Source organism: Mytilus californianus, unplaced genomic scaffold, assembly GCF_021869535.1.
Source record: "Mytilus californianus isolate M0D057914Y unplaced genomic scaffold, xbMytCali1.0.p SCAF_11, whole genome shotgun sequence".
Lineage (NCBI taxonomy): Eukaryota > Metazoa > Mollusca > Bivalvia > Mytilida > Mytilidae > Mytilus > Mytilus californianus.
In genome coordinates, this window is record NW_026262593.1 from 20,940,440 (window position 1) to 20,964,104 (window position 23,665).

A 23,665-nucleotide genomic window follows, 5' to 3' on the forward strand; every position below is an offset into this window, starting at 1 on the left:
AAACTACTAGGACCACTTGGCCACTGTCATGCTCCCACAGAAAGACAGTCTGATATTTCGCACACAACTATAAATTATTTTTACCTTTCACCCTAAATGTATCATCCCATGTACATTTCTTTTTAGGGAACTTGACACCCTGGATGATAGTCTCTGTAAATTATTTTTACCTTTCACTCTATATGTATCATCCCATGTACATTTCTTTTTAGGGAACTTGACACCCTGGATGATAGTCTCTGTAAATTCACAACTTCCTGTCTCTAAACAGAAGGAAAAGCTTATATCCATCAAGTAAGCTCCCTCACCAATGAAATCTTCTATTTTGTATCTGGAAATTAAATAAGAAATTTGATCCACTATCCTACAGAACTAAATTACACAGGTTGACACATTTTTAACATTGCCTTAATATTTTGTAGCTTCTATGGATTTTCCCCAGTCAATGCAATATAAAAAAATCAATTAATATTCCAAAAAAAATACATTTGAAATACACCTCTGACATAAATTTTTTTAATTCATGTTATTTTTACTAGGTTTACATTTACTTCTCTCTATATATTTCATATGAAAAGGCTAAAAATACTCTTTCATGCCAAAAAAATCTTATCTTTCAATTGCATTTACAATGCTGAAATGCACGATCAAGAATCTATTTATATTTTTTCCATAATTTTAATGTATGGCAGATTCTCTATGTATGTTTTTCTTTTGAATTTCAGCAGAATACATCCTGGTAACAAAATAGTGAGCAAAATTTCCCATGACATGACTCCATTTCAAGATATATTATCGACAGTAAGTTTTTGATAACAATGTATGCAGGATTTTCTTGCTGTGATGGCCTTTGGCTGTTTTCTGCTCTTTGGTCGGGTTGTTGTCTCTTTGACGCATTCCACGTTTCCATTCTCAATTTTAAATTATTTTAACAGTGTTTTCTCTAAACCTCTGCAAACTTCAGGTTAAGTATATAATACATAGCTTCAATAAAACATTGGAAAAGAATCTGGAGAAGCACCGTATTATTTATTTGTGGAAAAAACAATTGTTATATTTGATTAACTTTCAATTGGTTTTTTTTTCTTGTAAAGGTAGACAATTCAAATGAAAATCCTGTTCCATCTTCTACTAAATTTATGTCTTACAAGTCCAATACTTAAATTGCAACTTAGCAAGATGCCTCTATCACACATCTGATTAGTCATATCATGTTGGTATTCTACATAATTTATTTTATTATCAAAATCTGGATATGGAAAAGATATCCTACTTCAGGGCTACAAAAATCCTAGCATTCATAAGAAAAACTTACTCCATTTTTCCAACTCCTATGAGGTTGAAATTTTCCAAAGTTCCAAATGTGTAATCCAGTAATTTGTATTGTCTGTACATTGATTCCAATCCTACAGTAATGTCCTGGTAACAATGGTTTATGTTAATACGGAAGTTCATCGTCTTGTTTGTTAGTGGAATGGTGATACAGCAGTCCAAACCAGTACATGTATCAGCCGAAACAGTACAGACAACTCCTGTTGGTAATACAGGAACAGACACAGGCATTCCACAATCTGTAAATAATTAATAATATGCAGATAGGTAATAATTTTTTTTTAAATGCAAAAAGATATTTAAAATATCATGTTCACACATAAAGAATTTTTCAATAGGTAATGTATAATACACAAAAACAATGGAGAAAACAAAAAGATAAGTATGTATTCCTTTCTTTAAGATACATTAGAATAAAATGAATTTTCTAGGGGGTGGGAAAATACCATTAACATAAAGGGAAGCATTTCAGAGTCCAAAATATACAACAGACAACTAATACAAAGACCTTACCATTCTTGACACCTCCCACATTTCCAGAGTAAGTACCACCCTGTTGATCACATGGAGGCTCATACAGATAAGCTGCTATGCCAGCGTCAGACATTAACTTGGATGTTTCTGGTCCCCGCAGTGGTTCTGTCTTAGTTACACTGTTGTCTGTCAGCCATGTTGTCAATCCTTGGAATCCTAGGAAACAAAATGGAAATGATATATTTGGTCTTATTAGATCTTGGTGATTCATTAAATTAAGACTTATCTCTAAAAAAACTTTGATTTTTAATCATCCTTCACTCCCGTCATTATGTATCAGGTCTTTTTTACTGTTTTCTTCCCTTGTTTCTAATGCTATCAATTTTTTTCTCTGACAATTATCTGCTTATTTCCCATTACAAACATAACTTTGTAGTGTTATATGATGCATTCCTAGACAAATTTGACAGGATTAAATTTTCAAATCAAAAATCACCACAGGCCCTTATCTCTCTTTTATAAATTGTCACCAAAGGGCAGTTATGTAAATATTCATGATATATCAAAAATATTACTCTTTAAACTTTTCTCAAACTCAAAGATAATTTTTAAGTTAAAAGATTTTGTTAAAGATACTAATATTTACCTGTATCTAGTCCTGAATTCCAGTCACATGACAATTTTGGAAGTCTGTATTTGTCAAAGATCACAATATCAACTCCACATGGTGTTGTGTCTGTATCTGACTCACGACAAATCTGAAGTTTCATGTCAATCAAATAATCACCCTCAATCTCCAAGTCCCTCACTGTAAACCTGTTTAAAAATAACTTTCAATCAATTCAGGTGTTTGATCTTATATTAGTATAAACATTTTTCTGAAACTCAAATATATTCAGAAGAGATAACTGCAAAATACATATCCTGTGTAATTATCTTTCAGGCAGAGAATTGAGGTACAAAGATTTAACATTCTTTTCTACAAATTTACAATCTATATATACATTTGACTTTAAACAGTTTTAAGAGCAAGTTTTTTTTTCTTTTATCTAAAACATCATTATACAAAAAATATTTTGACTGAATAGGACAGGTGTCAAATATTAAATTAATGAATTAAATGATATAAAACAGTTAAATTTTATGGTTCAAAAACATGTTATTGTGAAAGAAATGAAACCTTTCCACAAAATAAGTTCCTCTTTGTCAAGGTATTTAAATTTTTGCAAGTTCACCTGCCCATTGTATAAATACAATAGCTATTGTTTTCTCTGTGGCGTTTTTTCAATGGGACCAATAAATATCTTCTTGAAAAGCCAATACCAATATTGCATTGATTAATCTAGCTCGACAAAAAATTCAATTCTTAGTGATAAAAATACATATACCAGTACCAGTTTTACTGCACAATGTTTTCTTTTAGTGAAGACAATACTTACTCCATTCTGACGTATCCAAACAACCAAACTTCAGTCAGCTGACCCCATTCATAATCAAACAAGAGTGTGCTGAATGTTAATTTGTCTATTCCAACAGACAGTGTGAAAAGACATGGTTCAAACTTAACAAAGGTCTCAAAACTTTTGCTGATTCTGGTGTCTGGCAAACAACAGTATACAGTTGTACAATCACTACCAACATTACATACAGCACCTGATATAGTGGGGAGAGTTGCCATAGACTGTCCACATGCTGTTAATATAAAAAAAAAAAGCTTTTTCAATCATTATGATAATGAATATATGTTTATCAGGACTGATTCAGTGTGATTATTTTATTATTAAAAATGTCATTATTAGATTAGAAGGTAGAGTTTTGATTACTGATTACAATCAGTTATTGGTATCTTTTATAGGTTTCAAATTTCAAAAAATAAATAAAAAGATAAGGGTTCTCAACTTTTGGATTTGATCAATTGCCATAATTTAAGGCAAACAAGAAATCATACAAAATTAGAATGCCTTGTATAAAGAAGTGTATTTCATCATCATTTTTTTTGCAAGCAGATTTCAATATCTATCTACTTTGTTTAAAAGTAATCTTTTTTATATATTCAAATTTTCCAGTAACAAAAATTATATTTTAAATTTTATGTTTGATATAACCCATACTTTATAATGTTTGTCAGGCTTAAACAAATCATCAACACAACATTTTATTTTAGGAAAAAAGTTAGTATTTTAGTTGATAAAAACATATTTTACAAACACCTGCAAAAAAATAACTTACAATTAGTCCATCCATTTGAGTGTCCGCTGTAGGGAGACGCAGAACTACTACATTGTGTGTCCTTCAAGAAATCTCCAATGGCTAACCTCTCTATCAAGGCAGACAGTTGATTGGTATCCAGATTATCATTCACACCTATACCTTTCTCATTCAGGAAACCAAGGAATGAAAAATCTGAAATAAAAACGTTTCATCCTTCAACAATTTAGTTACAAGAAATTTCCAACATCAGATATAAATTTAAGACCAAAAAAAAATTTGGTTTGTAATTGTGCTGCTTTTTCAATCTTTTTATTATTTTTCTTTGGACTGTAACACTAAGAGTTATAAATATTACAAGTTGTTTTGAGAATCTTTCAACTCTACTTTGGTAGACTTATTGCACATAAAAGACTTTAAACATTTGGATCCTTAAAAATGTCCTTGGGTTGAGTGTTTGAATAACTAAGTTACCATATTTGACTGTGAATAGTATGCATGTGTATAATACACACCCTTTTCATCCCCCCCCTAAAAATCATAAGAATAGTCTAGTCCATTGTAAAACACCTTTGATAGGTTAATTACAAACCATGTATTTAAACTTCACTAAAGTCTATTAAAAGATAATAATAATATAAAAATTAGTTTGTTCAATACAATTTCTTTTGTAATATTTTTTGTATTGGATATTGTGCTTAAGCCCTTTTGGTTTTCATGCTCTAAAGCATTTTGTATTGTTTGCTTTCCAAAAATTTGACCTTGAGCTAAAATTGATATCATTTGTGTTTTTACTTTCTAAGCTAAATCATCCTGATTTTTAAATACCTGCTTGAACATAATCATTCTTCCATTCACATGGTGCCTTTGGTAGGGCTGTACTTATCAAGACAGGGACTGTTATTTCACATGTTCCATTTGTCTCCATACATATACTCATCTCTAGGTCCACCATAAACTTCCTTTCTGCTTCAAGATTTGAAATTTTGAACCTGAAAATATATTTTTGAAACCTTAACTCATTTGAAATGAATGGTCCTTATGCTGTTTTGATCACTAAAAACCTAATATATTCCTAAATTTTACTTGTAAGGTTTTTACAGATAATTTGTTTTAGCCAAGCTTGAAGATGAACTTTTTAAATTCACAATTTTTACTGTGAGGTTCAGTGAACTTTCAATTTTCTTTGACTTCAACAGGCTGCCTTATCTTCAAGCCAAAGCCTTTTATATCTAAGTAACAGGTTATGAGTAAACCAAAAATTGTATATTTTTAAATTGATTTACTTAAAATGATACATATAAAATTATAAGCTAGCCTGAATTTAGTAGTCTTTTTCCAATTATTCTTTAAATACTAGTACTTACTCAAGACCAATCACTCCATGTAGTTTTACTTTTTTCACTTCCCCATATACATATCCAAACAAACTGATGGTAATCTCAAGCTTTTCAATGCCAATGATCATCTTACGGTTACAGGGATCCAGTCTTAACTGTGTGTTAACATTCCTATTAATCCTTGGGAAACTGCTACAACAAGTGACACCAGTACAAGAACTGTACAGATGACAGATAGTTCCAGATTGCAGCACGGGTAATTCTACATATTCTTCACAAGCTGAAGACAGAAAAAAAACAGAAATTTATTTATGTTTAAAACTGACTGATGTATAAAATAAAAATGTCATTTTGTAACAGGGTTGTAAATGAATATATATTTTTTTGGCTTTGTATCCGTTTGGCCTCTGAAAATGGTTAATAAAATAAAACATTTAGAATGCATGTGATAACTAAAAACTGTATTCTTACCTCTGTTCCATCCTTTATCATTGGGATAATATGGTATTACAGTTTGGTCACAAACATCGTCCATCATGTATGGTGCGAGAGCTGTATCGTGCAGCAATTGGGCAATAGTATGGACATCCAGGGGTATAGTGTTAGTAGATACACTCTTGTCATCCAAGTATTCATTCAGACTGAATCCTGAAAACAAATACAGTTTTTAAGCATCTTGTTGTGTACCAAGCAAAAAAATTTCATAAATGGAAAACATTATTTCTTAAATGTTTTCTGTGTAGGATTTAAAAAAGTGTATGCAAATTATTTATGAAATAAAGTTTTTTTGGGGGGACAAACTGTGAATCTGTGGTACAAAACAACTGCATTGGTCAAAATAAAGACATACCATTTGGTGTTGAGAGTAAACTTTAAGAGTTGACAAGATCTACTTACCAGGAATGACAAACTGTGAATCATAGTCACATTCTGCTTTGGGTAACCTATGATCCTGGAATACATTAGTAAACACTTCACACGCCCCTCCTGATTCTAGACAAACTGATATATTCATTGTAACAACATATACTTTATCTGCTGTTAGATCATCTACCACAAAACTGAAATTAAAAATAAATATAATATGGATTGGATGTACACCTGGGCTCTTCATCAAAAAACCTAATTAAGTACTCAGAGTACAAAATTTGTGCTAGAAACACAAAATCCAGTATTTTCATTGGTTAAGTTCTGAGTCTGAGAATAATAATCATACTCGAAATTTTTATGACCGCAAGGCCAGATAAATGTGACTCAACTATGACATCAACAAAGGTTGTTTCATCTTTTATTCAAAGGCCCTGAAACTTTACAAAATGTCACAATTAGCAGGATTAATTTAAAAACAAAATCATAATAATTCCCAAAGGCTGGAATGCCAATTCATAAACATTTTCAATTTTATTGGAGTATGCTCTTTTTGTTTCTTAAGATGATTTTCAATGAGAACAAACATTATTTCCAATACTTACTCTAGATTAAAAACTTCATTCATGGCATAATGTTGCACTGTACCAAAACTGAAGTCAATGAGTGTATAGTCTAAGTCAATACCCTCCAGTCCGATATATATTTTGTAGTTACAAGGATCCAGTCTAACATATCCGTTGAAGGTCAGTCCGAGGCTTGTAGAATCCAAACAACAATCGACAGCTGTACATGATGAGTCAATGTGACATGTGGTATCACTACCCAAAGGCAATAAAGAACCAACAGGATCAGCACAATCTAAAATAACAAAAAAATTGCGTTTGTGTCACATTGTTAGTGTACACTTTATGTAGTTGCTTCACAATCAAGTGTAGGTTATAAGGTCAATTAAGGATGTGTTTTTTTTATTGACCTTTTGTTGTCACATTGACAATTACTGGTTTTGTTAACAAATAAAAATTCGTAAAATTTTTCAATGGCTGCATACATAAAAATATATTGATTCTATCATCACAATATTCAAGTAATTATCCAAGATTAGTAAAAACATCCTCTTACTTTCAATACAAGGAAAATATTTCAAGGTTTATTATTGAAAATTGAAACTAAATATTTTTTTTATTACTTTTTTTTTCTGAGCTCTTGTTCTGTTTTAAAATTTTGTCTTTTGATATTTCTTTTCAAAATTGCTTAAAATATCCTGTAGTTTTCTCCATATATTCCAAACTAATATTATCACTCACCATTTTTCCAGTTGTTTCCATCAGCCCCAGTGTAAGGAGCTGCAGTCCTACTACATGGGTTCCTCTTCATGTACTGTGAAATACCAGTTAAGCGTAGAATATCTGACACGTGATGTTCATCCAGGGTAGAAATACCATTGTCTGTTTTATATTGATTCAGTGAAAAGTCTGAAATGAAAATAGAATTCTATCTAAAAGTCAATTAAAGAAGCTGTCAACAGGTAAAATCAAATATACCTGTGTTTCCAGTTATCTTAATCCACTTTTACTCCCTTATTTTCAGTTATCTAAATCCACTTTTACTCCCTTATTTCCAGTTATCTAAATCCACTTTTACTCCCTTATCCTTTAATTTCATTTCTGCAACCATTTTTTAAAGCAAACATGTTTCCATTATTTGATTAAGTCAATTGTTTCAAAATTCAAAGTTTGGTCTCATTCCTTTGTTGGAAAGTTTGCGTTAAAACATTAGTAATGAACAGGCACTAATGTGGGAGACATCAATCACTTATACCTTCTTTGTCAGTCTCATTGAATTCATTTCAGATGATAGGAGGATTATATGAGACTGACATTAAGAAATTCCATTCTATATTCTTTCTTACCCATTTTCCTGAGTACATACCATTTTGAAGGAACTTCTTGTCCCAGTCGCACACTTTCTTTGGTAGTCTGACTTTATCAAAGATATTGTAAACAGTTCCACATGGCTGGTTAGCTTCCCAACACAAACTCAGCTTCATAGAAATCAGGAATGCAGGCTCAGCATACAAGTCATGGAGAACAAAACTGGAAAAATAATTCATCTATTTCAAAAAAACAAAGCCTGAAAGTAATGCCTTCCAAAGTCACCTTCATAGATCCAAATTAAAACAAAACAAAAGATTTGGTTGTGTATTTTGCACACTTTTTTCACCCAAGAAATATAGTTAATAGAGGTGATGCGTATTATACACAGCTGTAAGACGGTTTTTACTTTTTTCATCATTTTCCTTTTTATATAAATAATTACTATGGCTTAGTTTTACATGCAATGAATAAAAAATAAAGGAAGCTTGTACCATGTCAAAGCAACATAATTCTAACATTCTAAATCTTTCATAATTGTCATAGTTTGATGGACATTACTGTGGAACCATTATCATACATCAGGTACTAATTGTCATGGTTTGATGGACATTACTGTGGAACCATTATCATACATCAGGTACTAATTGTCATGGTTTGATGGACATTACTGTGGAACCATTGTCATACATCGGGTACTAATTGTCATGGTTTGATGGACATTACTGTGGAACCATTGTCATACATCGGGTACTAATTGTCATGGTTTGATATTTAATATTTACCACAAATCAAAGTGGTCAACAAAGTACTAATTTTTATCGGTTATGATTTTTTCCTCAAACCACAAAATATAAGTCATTATTTTAATTTGCCTTAGTTAAACAACCCCTTAAATGAATGGTTTAACACTTATACAATTTTTAAATCACCTCATTTTCAAAATTCCATTTAGGTCAACATGTGTCCATTCTCCCCATTCATATCCTTTAAGTGTTCTTTCATATTGCTGACGTTCAATTCCAACTTTCAACATATAGTCGCACTGCTCTAGTCTCATATAGAATTCAAATGTTTTACTGATGAATGGTACGTCTAATGCACAACTCAATCCACGACAGGTGCTCTCTAGATTACAGGATATTACAGTCTGGTCCATTTGAAGGAGAGTTACAGGCGCCTCAGTACACTCTGAAAGTTAATGTTGTATGTTAACATTGATAGATTGGTGGTTGGATGTGAAATATAACATGTTCTTATTTCTAAATATAAGCATCAGTAGATATAACAACCTCTCTCTCTAGTCTTTTTTTTGTTGGCTTAGATATTTTTTTTTAATTATTCTTGTAATTTATTTTTCACCAACTTTCCAATCAAATCTGGTAATTTTCTTCTTCTAATTTTTCATTTTTTTCTTTTTATTTCTATTCTATCTTCTTTAAACTAAGTTCAATAATCCCCCAAATCAATTCACTTAGGGTATGGATACAAATTTTGCAAACTCAAATAAATTGAGTGATATATAAAATTGTAGTTGGTTGAACCATATCTTCTCATAGCCAAACCTCACAAGGATACCCAACATTTCTTATATTTTTATTCTTCTCATAGCCAAACCTCACAAGGATACCCAACATTTCTTATATTTTTACTCTAATCTTCCTCTTAAACATTTCCAAATAAGTGTATTTTTTAACAGCACTAACTCAAGTCAGTTCTATTTTTTAAAGGGGTTCAATTTTTTTTTAAACCTACCTGAACTCCAACCAAGATAGGCCGCAGCATAAGTTCCAAAGGGATCATCTCTTGATACCATAGGACTGAGTAAATATTCTCCAATCTCTGATGCCTCCATCAGGGAAGAAACTGCAGATGAGTCCAAGTTAGACCCTGGTGTCAAAGAATTGTCCAAATACCACTGATTAAGGGACCAACCTAAAAGATAATGGTACATTTGTATTAAAACTTCTTCTGCAATCTCCTTAAAAATGTTCTTGAAAACAATATTATAAATAACTAGTAAGTAATTTTCATATTCAAATTATTATCTTTATATATAACATCTAACCACTGATTCTGATTAAAGTTTGGGTTTTTAACTCTAAATGGTCAATCTTTCAAAGATGAATTTATAATGTTTGGACTCATAACACCTAATGGTCAATATTTCAAACATATTCATAAGGCAAGAGAAGAATTGTTTCATACTTGGATTTGGATATCCTCTAAACCATGGACACACCATCTTTGGTAATTTGGTATTCAGTACTATTGTATCTTGCAAGTCACATGGTGTAGGGTCATTGAAGCAAATCTTGACTTTCATATCCACAAGATAGACCATTTCACCAACCAAATCTGTTATTTTGTACCTATTAAGAAATTAATAGAGAACATCAATATAAAAACAAGGAGATGTGGTATGATTGTCAATGAGACAACTATCCACCAAAGTTCAAATGAAGTGGATGTAAGCAATTATAGGCAACCGTATGTCAAGTCTTTTTTCTTATGTTTCATATTCATATTTATTTTTTTCAGCCATTATTCTCTATTCTGTCCTATCCAGACCCTGTTATTTTGTTTTCATGGAGCAAAGAAGAAAAAGATTGTTTTATTGCTTCATGTGCATGAAATCCAAACTTAAGAAAAATGAAATAATAACACAAAGAAAAATAAGAAATGACATATACATGAATATTATTCAAAGATGAAAAATATGCAAAGAAGTCTTATAAAATGTTCAAAACAATACATTTCAATCGAAAGAGTGTAGACTCATTGATAATTTTTCTATTTAAGCTTAATTAACTATCCATCAGTATCTTACATATCTAAATAAATTGCCAATATGCAAAAAATCAATACACAATATAATCTAAAGAAAAATTGTACATGCAAAAAATATTTGACTTAGCCATAACTGAAAGAAAGAACAAATGTACTCACTCAATTTCAATTACTCTGTCAATATGGAAATACTGTGTAGTCTCAAATGTGAAGGTGTAGAGTGAAAAGTCAAACTGGTACTTTTCTATACCAATGTCCAGTTTCTGTGTACAGGGATCCAGTTTTAGGAAGACATTGAAGTTTCTATCAACAGTTGTAGAATGTAAACAACATGATATACCAGTACAGGTATCATATAAGTGACAAACACTATTACTTCCTAGAGTTGGTAGATCTACTGCTGATGTGCAACCTGAAATATATAAAACACTATTACTTCCTAGAGTTGGTAGATCTACGGCTGATGTACAACCTGAAATATATAAAACACTATTACTTCCTCTCTTGTAACTTTGTAATGCAAGAAATATGTTTAGTTGACCTACATAATTAAACTCCTTTCAGTTTACTTTAATTACCTGCGTCTTTTGTCCAGCCATTAGTTGGAGATGTATAGAGAGGATCTGACATCTGACACTGCTGTGTTGGTGTATTCAGCAAACTGGCTACTCCGAGGTATTCCAAGAGTTGAGAGGACACTAATGAGTTCAGGGGTGTACTTGTGGAATATCCTAATCCAGTCAGGTAGGAATTCAAATTGAACCCTAAATAAAATTCAAATGCATATTTTTGATTTAAACAGTTTTAGGAATTGATGTAGATATATTGAACTGAATTAATCTCAAACATTTAAAATGAGAACTTAAAATTGAGGTTTAGTTGTTAATTGCACTTTTCTTGAGGGATGTGGAGCATTGATTACACACTTTTTCATTACCATTTTGCTCAAGTATAAAAAAAAAACACCTGGTGTTGTCAAAAAGTAACAGTATATCAAAATTCTTGCGTTGTTTTAATGAATATCCAAAATTAAAGTTTCCTTTACATATTTAAGCTTGAATTTAGTTTTACAAAAGCAAGTCATAAAAGAACTTGTAATGTGTCAGGTGTACTTTTCTACACATCATTATACAGACCTGGTATAGCATACCCTCCAGTCCAGTCACATGGTTGTTTGGGAATCTTTACACCATCAAATACAGTGTAAGAATAACGGCAATCTCCAACTGTTTCAAAACATATACTGATTGTCATGTACAACAAATAAACTTTCTCAGCTGTCAACTCCTCTGCTTTGTATCTATAATATATAAAATCACAAGATTGCACATGATGTCCTGCTAAGCATACCACCACTCATAATTCAAAGTATTTGAAAAGCATTGAACTCATCACTACCAAGCTGCTGACTAAATAGTATGTAGTTGAGAAAAGAGATATGTCTTGCCTTTTGCATAACAATCGACAACTATTTATGCTGCATACCCTGACTGCCTAAGTAGTAGACAAGATCCAAACTACTGTCACAAAACAGCTTTCTGTAGATGATTTGACCTTATGTTAATAGCACCTGATAACAGCAATGTACATACAATGGTTGTATATGTATCTTTGACACACACAAAATCTAGCCTACCTTCATTTATATCAATGTGTTTTTGAGCTAAAAGATTAGGTATAGTTTTCAACTGCACAAACTGTCAATATCCAACAAAAATACAACTTTTGTTTTAATTTTCTAATTTTCTGCATTTGACTGAATAAAAATAACATCTGTGAAAACTTACTGAAGTCTGAGCAGATTGCCTAAATTGACCGTCTGCCAACTGCCTTGTGTTTTTACTGTAGCTGAGTAGATTGCCTAAAGTGACCATCTACCAGATTCCTTGTGTACTTACTGAAGTCTGAGCAGTTTGCCTAAAGTGACCGTCTGCCAACTGCCTCGTGTACTTACTGTAGTCTGAGTAGATTGCCTAAAGTGACTGTCTGCCAACTTCCTTGTGTAAATTCCAATAATGTTACATTGATATTTCTTTTCTCCAGTCCAATACTGACAGAGTAACTACATGGATCCACTAGTACAAAGGCTTCCAACTTTCTCCCAAGATAACCAATGTTGGAACAGCACTGGGCACCAGTACAGTAACTTGGTAACCTACACCGTGTGTAGGCTGGTAAATGTGGTAGTGTTATAAGTTCTCCACAAGCTGTAAAATAATTTATTGAAAATATACTTACAAAATAATATTTTGATGATGATGTATTGATAAGTAACATCAAGTGACAAATATTACATGCATATCAGACCCATGAAATATGAATATGAATCCTTCTATGAACAAGATTGACATTCTGAGTCAAATTTTTAAAGTACTAGTTCACAAGGTAAATGTCCACAAGAATGCCTGTCACCCTACCTGGACACATTATTATGACTCTTAAGTAGACCAGTCTTTGCTTCAATATATCCTGAAATGATGTGTGCTAGCTTAGAAAGCAGCAAATACAACCATTTCAATTGGCCTTATGAACCCACCATCTTCCCCACTTGAATTTAGCACACTAACAAGAAACCAAAGAGGCAGTTACAATATTCATATTGAAATGAGATCTCTGTCTAATATTTACAAAGGTCACCCTGTAACTATTCAATGAATCAGGACTTCATATTTTTTGGACAAAATTTCCTAGTGCCAAATTTAAGATACATATAACATGCATTTGGATATATCTTTGGGTTGTACTCCAAACTTTATTTTCTTACTCTTGGAATTTATTTATTTTTCAATATGTCAATTAACTTTTTGTATTCAAACATGTGGTCTCTTATTGCTGCAACTGCTGCTTTTCAAGTCTTCAATGTTTCTGTCAAAAGATAACTATAATTTGTAGCTGAATTATTTCTTGTTGTCGATTACAAAACTCCATGTTTAGGTATAACGGGATGAAAAAACCTTACCTGTTGAATCCCATCCATTGGATAGAGCTCCAGAATAGCTTGACAATTCACACTGAGGATCTTGTTGAAAACCTGCTATTCCTAATTCTTCCATCAGTAAGTCAACAGCCCAACTTGGCAACTGATTAACATTTGTGTTAACATCCAACTCGCTCATGTAAGACACCAATGAGAAATCTGTAAGTTCATCAATAAATCAGTATAAATACTACAATTTAGATTTAGGTATATGCATATAAATATTCAAATATGTTTTAAAATCCGATATCTTGTACCAACAGAAAAAATAATTTGAAATTATTTCAAGGTCTCCAGCTTCTTGAATGAAGTAGCCTTATAAAAGAAGGAAATGAATAACTTTTAGTAAAGTACAAAACTGTCAGAATCATTTAAAATTCTCCAAAGTTCTCCCTTTTAATTTTTTCTAAATTAGGGCTATTCCAGGTAAAAAGTGTATGAGGGGGTTGAACAACTTTTTTATACCCCACAACCCACAATTTTAATTTGTAACAGAATTGTATTAATGCGGCCACCCCTTTCACATACAGAAAGAAATATCATGTGGTGTCCAAACCTCCCATCCATTTTTTTCTGGAATAGCCTTAAGCCCAAACCTTGCAAGTTTATCTTCAATTTTTTTACCTAGACCACAAATTTTTTAAAGTACTTACCAGGAATGGCATATGGCTCGCTGAAGTTACATGAAGATTTGGGTAACTTTACATCAGTCAATACTGTGTGTTGTACTTACCAGGAATGGCATATGGCTCGCTGAAGTTACATGAAGATTTAGGTAACTTTACATCAGTCAATACTGTGTGTTGTACTTACCAGGAATGGCATATGGCTCGCTGAAGTTACATGAAGATTTGGGTAACTTTACATCAGTCAATACTGTGTGTTGTACTTACCAGGAATGGCATATGGCTCGCTGAAGTTACATGAAGATTTAGGTAACTTTACATCAGTCAATACTGTGTGTTGTACTTACCAGGAATGGCATATGGCTTGCTGAAGTTACATGAAGATTTGGGTAACTTTACATCAGTCAATACTGTGTGTTGTACTGCACATGGCCCAGCAGCAGAATAACATACTTCAATGTCCATGTTAACTACAAACACTCTCTCACTCTGGTAGTTCACTACTTTGTATCTGAAGAACAGTGTAAAAAATTTTGAAAACTGCTGGATTTTTGGAAGGAAGGAAGGAAAAGCAGACATGGTAACATTATATGCCAAGTCATTGAGTGAATGGGCACATAAAAAATATCTTGTCTTTTTCAGATTTATTTCAAATTCAGTCAATATCTCTTTCACTAAGTATGCATGGATAAATTTTTGCAGTTATTTGCCTTTTTACCAGAAATATGAGCTACCAAAATTAATAAAGTTGCAGCTAACTAAAAATATAATTTCACTGTGTCTTAAAAGTGGGGTTGGTAGTAGCATTTCATCATCAATTGATAATACCCCCCAAAAATATAAAATGACAGTTTTACAAATAAAATTTTTTAAGAAGATGAAATGAAATCTCAAATTCAATGTAAATATAGTTCTTACTTAATATTAACAAGTCCTCCAAAGGAGAAAGTATCCTCTTGTGCATACTGGAAACTATACAGGGATATAGTTCTGTTGAAATTCTCTACACCAACTGTAAACTCCTTACTACAGACATCAAGGTCAGCATAAACTCTGAAGGTCGTATCTAACTTGGCAATGTCTACACAGCAGTCAATTTGAGTACAACTGTCACCAAGGTTACATTTAATTCCAGAACCAGGCAGTGTAGTGAGTGTTGGTGCATTCTGACATCCTGTAGGAAAAATACATATATAATTACAGAAAATAGTTCAGAGGACATTCTGGAAGACCCAACAAGGTTAAAAATTTCAATTTCTTAAACTATTTATACAATATAAGAAATCTAAACACAAAAATAAGAAGAAAGTTGAATTATGACAATCTTCTCATGAAATACCATCAAGTACTGTACATATTTACTGATGTAGGTAAAATTGTGAACAAACAATGCATGACTACTAAATTTAACAATTTACATTTGTCCACCATTTTTTATTTAGAAAGTGAGTGTGTTGAAATATTTCTCACCTGAACTAATAGTCCAGTTTTCAAAGTTGACTGGTTTATAAGGTTTAGAAGATGCTACACAATGGCTAGGTTGTATATAATCTTACCTGAACTAACAGCCCAACCTTCAGAGTTGACAGGTGTATAAGGTGCAGAAGATGCCACACAGTGGCTAGGCTGTAGATAATCTTCAAACTGTAAGAATCTTTCAAGTTCAATGACGACAAGTTCTGACAAAGGATTTGAGTCTGTATAACTGTTAGTTGATAGCCAGGTTGACAAGTCAAAACCTAAAATAATGAAAAACACAGTCGGATTTCTTAAAAAGAAGAATGTGTCTAAAAAATCAAACATGAAACTTGAATAATTTAAGAAAAAAATATCTTGCAGTTCTTTCTGCTTGACAAAAAATTATTAAAAATTGGAATTCTGTTTTACATTTCACATATGTTTACTTCAAATGTTTATATATCCAAATGACTTTCAACAAGCTATGCTGGGTACTACTGACAAACTAATGGCCATTATTAAGATGAAAGGACATGTAAACATAAAGAAATCTTTATATAATATATTATGGTTGAAAAATTATACAATTAAAAAATTGAAAATTGTAATTAAATAGCAAGGTGAAGAAAACATTTATATCAAAACTTTGACTGTTCTTACTTGGATTGCCAGAGAATGCAAATCCACTGTTCCAGTTACAGGACTTCTTTGCCAGTTTGACATTATCTAACACTGTATGTTTAACATCACAACTGTATCTGTCTGAAGTCTCCATACACAAACCCATGTCAACAGATACCAGGTACATTCCTTCACTAGTTAAATCATGGATCACATAGCTGGAAAATAGTTTAAAAAAAGGAATATTAGTAAGGACAAAATAGAAAAAAATCAGAACTGTAGTACAAAAGACTCTAAAGTTAGTTTAGACAGGTTTAAAAAATAATATAGTGTACAATTAGTAGCAAGTTTTGATTTTGTTGAATTCAAGTTACTTTTGGTAGATTACAAAATCCTCATAAAATATATAAACACAGATATATGGCTCTCCTTTTAAAACCTTATCACTAGATACAACAACTGTTTATGCCACCAATTCTGCCGGGGACCAAAAATAACACGAAAGAGATTCAATTTCATGACCATTGTCACAGGTGACACAAAAAATATTTCCAAATAAACAAATATTCTTATAGCATTTCTTAAAATGTATTTTGATACAGATTAAACTCACTCCATTCTAAGTCCTCCTTGTAAGGCAAAAGATTGTGGTTTCCCCCACTGGAAATGTAACAAGGATACAGTAGCTTCCATTGTCTCAATGCCAAGAGTTATTTCATATGTACAGGGATCCAGTTTCACTGTAGACTGGATTTTCTTATCAATATACCCAATGTCAGAACACATAGTAACTGATGTACAGTCTGATTGGATGTTTAATGATACGTCTGCTGGTAGAGTAATGGATTTTTCAAGTTTACCACACTCTGAAAAACAAATATGTACAAATTTTCTTGCATTCTAAGAATTGCATTTAAAAGTGTTGCCTTTTCTCCCTGTCTACATATTTCCCATTACATTTGATTAAACACAGCAAATAATTTTTTTTTAATTTCTTATTTTTCTTTCTTAGTGTTAAAATTAAATCTGTAAAAGCAGGTCCCTATAGTCCACATAAGAAAAACTTTTCATTGTTTTTTAATTATCTTGTTCAATTTTGTCATTTTCATTTTTTTTTCATATCATTCAACAAGTAACTACATACTTGAAACTATGCACATAAATCTGTGCCAAACATTTTTGCTTTGATTACTTTACAATATTTACATACTTTCACATGAAGGATTGAATTCACACATATTTAAACCAGGCCATGAAAACTGAAGTCGAAAACTAAAGAACAATTGATAATAGAAACAAATATTCTGATAAAACCATGTGAACTGTAAGCCATGTTCTTACCATCATTCAGTCTGCCATTAGCTGTGGTGAAAGGTGACACAGAGTGATCACGCAGTTACTTGCCATCATTCAGTCTTCCATTAGCTGCGGTGAAAGATGACACAGAGTGATCACATATAGTTACTTACCATCATTCAGTCTGCCATTAGCTGTGGTGAAAGGTGACACAGAGTGATCACATAAAGTTACTAACCATCATTCAGTCTGCTATTAGCTGTGGTGAAAGTTGAGACAGAGTGGTCACATGCAGTTACTTACCATCATTCAGTCTGCCATTAGCTGTAGTGAAAGGTGACACAGAGTGATCACGCAGTTACTTGCCATCATTCAGTCTTCCATTAGCTGTGGTGAAAGATGACACAGAGTGATAACATATAGTTACTTACGATCATTCAGTCTGCCATTAGCTGTGGTGAAAGGTGACACAGAGTGATCACATAAAGTTACTTACCATCATTCAGTCTGCTATTAGCTGTGATGAAAGTTGAGACAGAGTGGTCATATGTAGTTACTTACCATCATTCAGTCTGCCATTAGCTGTAGTGAAAGGTGACACAGAGTGATCACATGCAGTTACTTGAAGGTAGTCACTGATTCCAGTATCTTGTAACAGTTTGGTTGTTGTCGCTGACGGCAGTGGATCAACTTTAGCTTGATTCTCAGCCAGTAAAAAGTTGTTTAATGAAAATGCTGCAAGAAAAATATTTTTTTTGCATATAAGATTTGTAATTTATGTACAAATACAAGTACATGTACATCAGCTTCAATTTTTGGCAAATGAGATTTGTAATAAATTAATGTACAAGTACATCAGCTAGAATCTGTTCACAGTTTGAAGTGTACTCCTATACCACATATCTCATGCTGGTGCTCCTCAGAAAGGAGGCATATACAGAGCATACATACTGTAAATTCAGAAATTATTGCGATGTTTTTATTATTGCAAAAAATGCGACAGGGTTATAATCGCAATAACCTAAACTCACATTTTGATTTTTTTTATATGAATTAAACAGGATTTTTCTCAATATCGCAAAAATTAAAATCGCATTTTAGTCTAAAAAAAAACAAAATCGCAATAATAAATGCATGCAATAATTTCTGAATTTACAGTACATAAATACATGTATACATTACATGTTTTTCAGCAATGAAGAGTGTTTTGTTTATAGTAAAAAGGACCACTCTTATTCAAATTCCAGATATTGCATTAATGTTTAAACCCATAATTATATTTAGCATGGTGAATTTGTTTTACAGGTTTCTCAATTACTGATGTGTAAAAAGTTAAAATCAAAGTCTTCAAGCAAAAATTATCTGATCTGGTATGCAGATTTCATACATACTTAACAACCTAACTTACGAAGCAATGGAAAAAACAGCAGATCACACATTCCAAAAGACACAATTCAATTTCTAAACATACCGGAATCAAAGAAAGTTGAACCAGTGAAGCAATACTGTTTAGGAAGCTGTGTACCACTGAACACAGTCATTTCAAAGTCACAAGACCCTGATGTTTCAAAGCAAATCTTCATGGTCATATCCAGTTGGTATTTTCCTGCAGACTGCAGGTTTGTGATTGTATATCTGAAAATAAACATATAAAATCACATCAATTCTTTATCCTAGTATTTTAATGTAAAAATAGATCTAAATGTTTTAATGGTTATTTTGATGACAAGGCTGGGTGCTTCAAGAAGGTTTTTTCTATTTACTTCCTATAGTACATATATTTCAAGTCCTTTATTGATGATTCCAGTCAATTAAAAACATAAGCAATACCATCCAAATCTATTTTAAAATTAATTTTTTCAGATTTTTTTCTTCAAATAATTATCCTATTTAACTTTCAAATATGTATCTAAAACTGCAAACTGTTTTAGTGAAATTATTGAAATATAAAATGCTTTTCCTCTTTGGTGTAGGTGTTGTATGATGTAAACTCTTTGACCTTCCAGAAACTGTCACATAAAATAAACATCTACTTCAATTATCTTACGTAAGTCTGACAACATTCATCAACGTCTTTGTCTCTTCAACTCCTACAAATAAAATGATTTTTTTAAAGAGATCAGAAATATTAACAGGATTTCCTTTTAAATACATGCATCAAATATATTTTTTAATTATTCTTAGTGATCAAACAGCAACATACAACCTAATAAATTAGTCATACACCTTCTAGGGTAGCAAGTTTTCAGATATCAAATTTACATGGGCAAACAAAAAAGCCTTCAGACCCTGTACATTTTTTTCTAAACTAGTCCTTAGATTGGAAAGGAATAGGGATCAAGTATGAATGTTGTTGAACCACCTTTTTTCAACAGATACTAATTTTACTGGATTTTGGCGACAGAGACACTGAACCCATAAATTCAAAGTTTCATTGTAATAAAAATTTCTGTCACTTAATTGGCATCAAGTTTGTAAAACAATATCAGAATAATAACTTTTCTAAACATGATTCTTCAGCATACAGTCAGAAATTTAGGAAAACATTTGAAATCTATATCACATATTAGCAACTTCGTAAAAAATTACTAACACAAAAAAGGAACTTACCAAATGCATATCCATTGAGATCTACTGTTTCGTATACCCTCTCTATACCAAACTGTAGTTTGTGGTTACATGGATCCAGTTCAACAAAGGAATGGAAACCTTGTTGCAGGAAGTCAGTGTACATACAACAATCTACAGCAGTACACTTATCATGGATGTTACATGCTGCATTGGCTGGAAGTGTTGGCAAAGTGACATCTACTGCACAATCTGTCAAGTGGATAAAATAAGAATTAATAAAATTTTAAAAACTACTGCATGCACTGATTCATTAAAACTTATCAAGTTTAAATTTGATGTATTAGCAAAGAATATCAATGTATTACAATAACTATGAAGAACCTTAAATATGATGCAAAAAAAAAATACAAACAAACTGCTTTATTTTTCAAAATTAAAAAAAAAAAATATTAGCATTAATAACTATTATCTATGTGATCAACCGTACCAATGTACCAGAGAAAAAAGGAAACAGTCCTTCAACATAGCATTAAAACTTTACCTTTTTGCCATCTCTCTGCACCGATTGGTGAATAATCAGCCAATGCACAAGGTGTTCCCAAAATATAGGAGTTGATTCCAAGTAAGTTAAACAGATCAGTCTTTTCCTGTGAAGTGAATGTCTGTCCTGAAGTTTTACCAATACTGGTCAAGTGACTAGCCAATGAAAATCCTGAAAATATAACAATAATTCAATTTTTAAAAGTGACACTCAAGTATGATAAAGAATGTTATTGTTTTGGTGACTAATTAATGATTACAGGAATATGTGTAGTCTGTTAACAAAAATTGTATTTATCCCACTGATGATTTTAAGGTGCCCATAGCATATTGTAAACTTATGAAAAAAATCATTTGTAACTGGGAAAAAGTAAGATGTTTTTTTTTTGCTTGAGTACTTTTAAAACTTTATGCTGTTCTTCCATCTCATTGACCTTGTCTATCTGTGTACACTACTTACAATAAGAACTCATTTTTAATTCCATTCCCTCGAAGTGCATGTTAACTTAAATCAATTTGTTTACATTCATCAATGGACTTCCCGTGAGGTCATAATAGCAAGACACCATAAGTTTTGACCAGACGATATAAGAGCTCGATATAATAGCAACATCAGAAATTTTAGTGGATGGAAAAAAATGGTCTTGTATGGCATGTTTTTCATCAAATGAAACAGCAAGATTTTTGACAGAAGCAGAATTATATTTTATATCTCACTTCCTTCCAATAAGTTATATTTTACAGAACCTTTTACCAAAGACTTCGTTGGTAAATCAAATCAAAGACACATAAAATATAAGTCAATTTACCTGATGTTGAATATGGCAGATCCCAAGCACATTGTCTCCATGGTATCATAGCATCAGAAAAGGCATCCATTTCTATCTCACATACTGAGGTACTGTTGAAACATATCTGGACTTTAAGGTTGACTCGGTACTGACGTTCTACTGGGAATTTCTCTATTTTGTATCTGTAAGAAAAATAATCATAATACAGATAATTCAATGACCAATGAGATTACAAAGTCAGAATATCAATTGTATCATTTCTAAAAATGGTGTAAAATACCAACATTTTTTTGCAAACACATTAAAAAAACTATGCTAAATTCAATATTTTTTCCTATTTAAAAGGTTTTGATGATTGCATAAATTAAAATTCTACTTACGTCAACTTTACCACTCCTTTCAAATTAAACTTTTTCTCCACACCTGCAACAAAAACAGAATTCTAAAATCAGCCAAAAAACTTTAAAAAAAAATTCTAATCATTTAGTTTTGCAAATAATAACAAATGTTCAATTACTTTGCTTGACAAGTATTTGCAACAGGATAAGAAACACAGAAAATTTTACAATTTATTTTTTATGATTTGTTAACAAACTAATAGCAGAAAATAACATGAGACAAAGTTTCATAATAAAATTTAACAAACAATCTACAATATCAAAAGGATTATAAGTAAAATATTCCCTCTATATAAATTTTGATCAAATAAAAATGTAGCTAGGGATTAAGTGAATTTTTTGGTGGAGGACAAGGAGGGAACAAAGATTAAAAAGTATTGTCCGCTTAAAAATGTACAAATTTCCTTATAAAAGTTATAATTACCAAAAATGGTGGCATCAGTCAAATCTAACTTTAGACTAAATCTTTCAATGCCAATTTTGCCGATGTTTGTACATGGATCTAGGTCAATGTATGTGTGGAATGGACGTCCCAGGAAATCAACATCAGAACAGAAATCTACAGCTGTACACACTTCAGCAATGGATCCTACTGAGGATGAATGTAGTGCTACCATGGGAACATCAAGGGGACACACTAGAAAAATATTTCAAAAACATGAAAATATTAAAATCATATAACAGTTTTTTGGTATTTTTTTCTTTTTCCAATTCAATTTACAAACTGAAATTTCAATGCTTATATTATGCTTAACATCTGACATAAAATGAAGGTTCTTTCCAATGCAATTCATTGAAGAAATACATTTAAAATAAGCTTTTCCCGTTTTATCATAAACTATCCACAATTTTTTGTTTGCCTTTTAAACATAGTTCATAAGTGATAGGTGCCATTAGTGGAGCAGAAACTACTTACTCTTCCAGAGCACCTGAGTTAATCCAGTTTTGGGTAGAATTTGTGCTAACCAATCTTTCTGTAGAGTTTTGTAGAATCTTGTTGGGTTTTTTTTTTAACTTAATTTGTTAATTGTGTCTGTACTTTTTTTACATTAGGATATTGATTGCCACTTTGTATCTTCTTACTTTTCTATTTTATATATTCATATATATCATACAAAATGCAGGGAGAAATAATTTTTACCATTTTTCCATCCAGCAACAGATGGACTGTACTTCATTCCTGAAGGTTGACATTGTGTAGGAGACATCATTTCTCCAATTGTTAGGAATTCTAGAAGTTTTGATGCCATGGCAGGGTTCAGTAGTGATCCTTGTGGTAGGTTATGATATGTATACCAACTGTTTAAGTTGAATCCTAAAACAAAATCATGCAGCAGATTTTTAATTTGTTAGAATATTATTTTATCATTAAATAAGATTTTCAAGTTGCATTCTAATCCACATTGGTAAAAGAAATGATACAAGTAATTATATACTGTAAATTCAGAAATTATTGCGAGGTTTTTATTAATGCCATTTTATTTGTCAATACATTTAATAAT

The 23,665-nt window shown here is 31.7% G+C and overlaps 1 protein-coding gene across 1 annotated transcript in view; it reads right to left on the reverse strand.

Moving 5' to 3' along the window:
• The window catches only part of LOC127719723 (uncharacterized), a 164,002-nt gene that overhangs the window by 88,845 nt on the left and 51,492 nt on the right, over positions 1–23,665 (reverse strand). The window contains exons 66-100 of the mRNA XM_052225961.1: positions 23,305–23,478; positions 22,588–22,800; positions 22,146–22,188; positions 21,784–21,947; positions 20,976–21,146; positions 20,474–20,683; positions 19,911–19,953; positions 19,335–19,498; positions 18,425–18,598; positions 17,181–17,433; positions 16,607–16,785; positions 16,045–16,227; positions 15,407–15,662; positions 14,836–14,999; positions 13,845–14,021; positions 12,840–13,092; positions 12,022–12,185; positions 11,464–11,649; positions 11,045–11,297; positions 10,304–10,467; positions 9,851–10,030; positions 9,028–9,286; positions 8,154–8,317; positions 7,529–7,696; positions 6,827–7,082; positions 6,252–6,415; positions 5,826–6,002; positions 5,382–5,634; positions 4,843–5,006; positions 4,036–4,209; positions 3,246–3,498; positions 2,453–2,622; positions 1,846–2,022; positions 1,316–1,571; positions 171–331 (exon numbers count right to left, since the gene is read on the reverse strand). Coding sequence (XP_052081921.1) covers positions 171–331; positions 1,316–1,571; positions 1,846–2,022; positions 2,453–2,622; positions 3,246–3,498; positions 4,036–4,209; positions 4,843–5,006; positions 5,382–5,634; positions 5,826–6,002; positions 6,252–6,415; positions 6,827–7,082; positions 7,529–7,696; positions 8,154–8,317; positions 9,028–9,286; positions 9,851–10,030; positions 10,304–10,467; positions 11,045–11,297; positions 11,464–11,649; positions 12,022–12,185; positions 12,840–13,092; positions 13,845–14,021; positions 14,836–14,999; positions 15,407–15,662; positions 16,045–16,227; positions 16,607–16,785; positions 17,181–17,433; positions 18,425–18,598; positions 19,335–19,498; positions 19,911–19,953; positions 20,474–20,683; positions 20,976–21,146; positions 21,784–21,947; positions 22,146–22,188; positions 22,588–22,800; positions 23,305–23,478 — 6,564 coding nt within the window. The remainder of the gene's footprint in view (positions 1–170; positions 332–1,315; positions 1,572–1,845; positions 2,023–2,452; positions 2,623–3,245; positions 3,499–4,035; positions 4,210–4,842; positions 5,007–5,381; positions 5,635–5,825; positions 6,003–6,251; positions 6,416–6,826; positions 7,083–7,528; positions 7,697–8,153; positions 8,318–9,027; positions 9,287–9,850; positions 10,031–10,303; positions 10,468–11,044; positions 11,298–11,463; positions 11,650–12,021; positions 12,186–12,839; positions 13,093–13,844; positions 14,022–14,835; positions 15,000–15,406; positions 15,663–16,044; positions 16,228–16,606; positions 16,786–17,180; positions 17,434–18,424; positions 18,599–19,334; positions 19,499–19,910; positions 19,954–20,473; positions 20,684–20,975; positions 21,147–21,783; positions 21,948–22,145; positions 22,189–22,587; positions 22,801–23,304; positions 23,479–23,665) is intronic.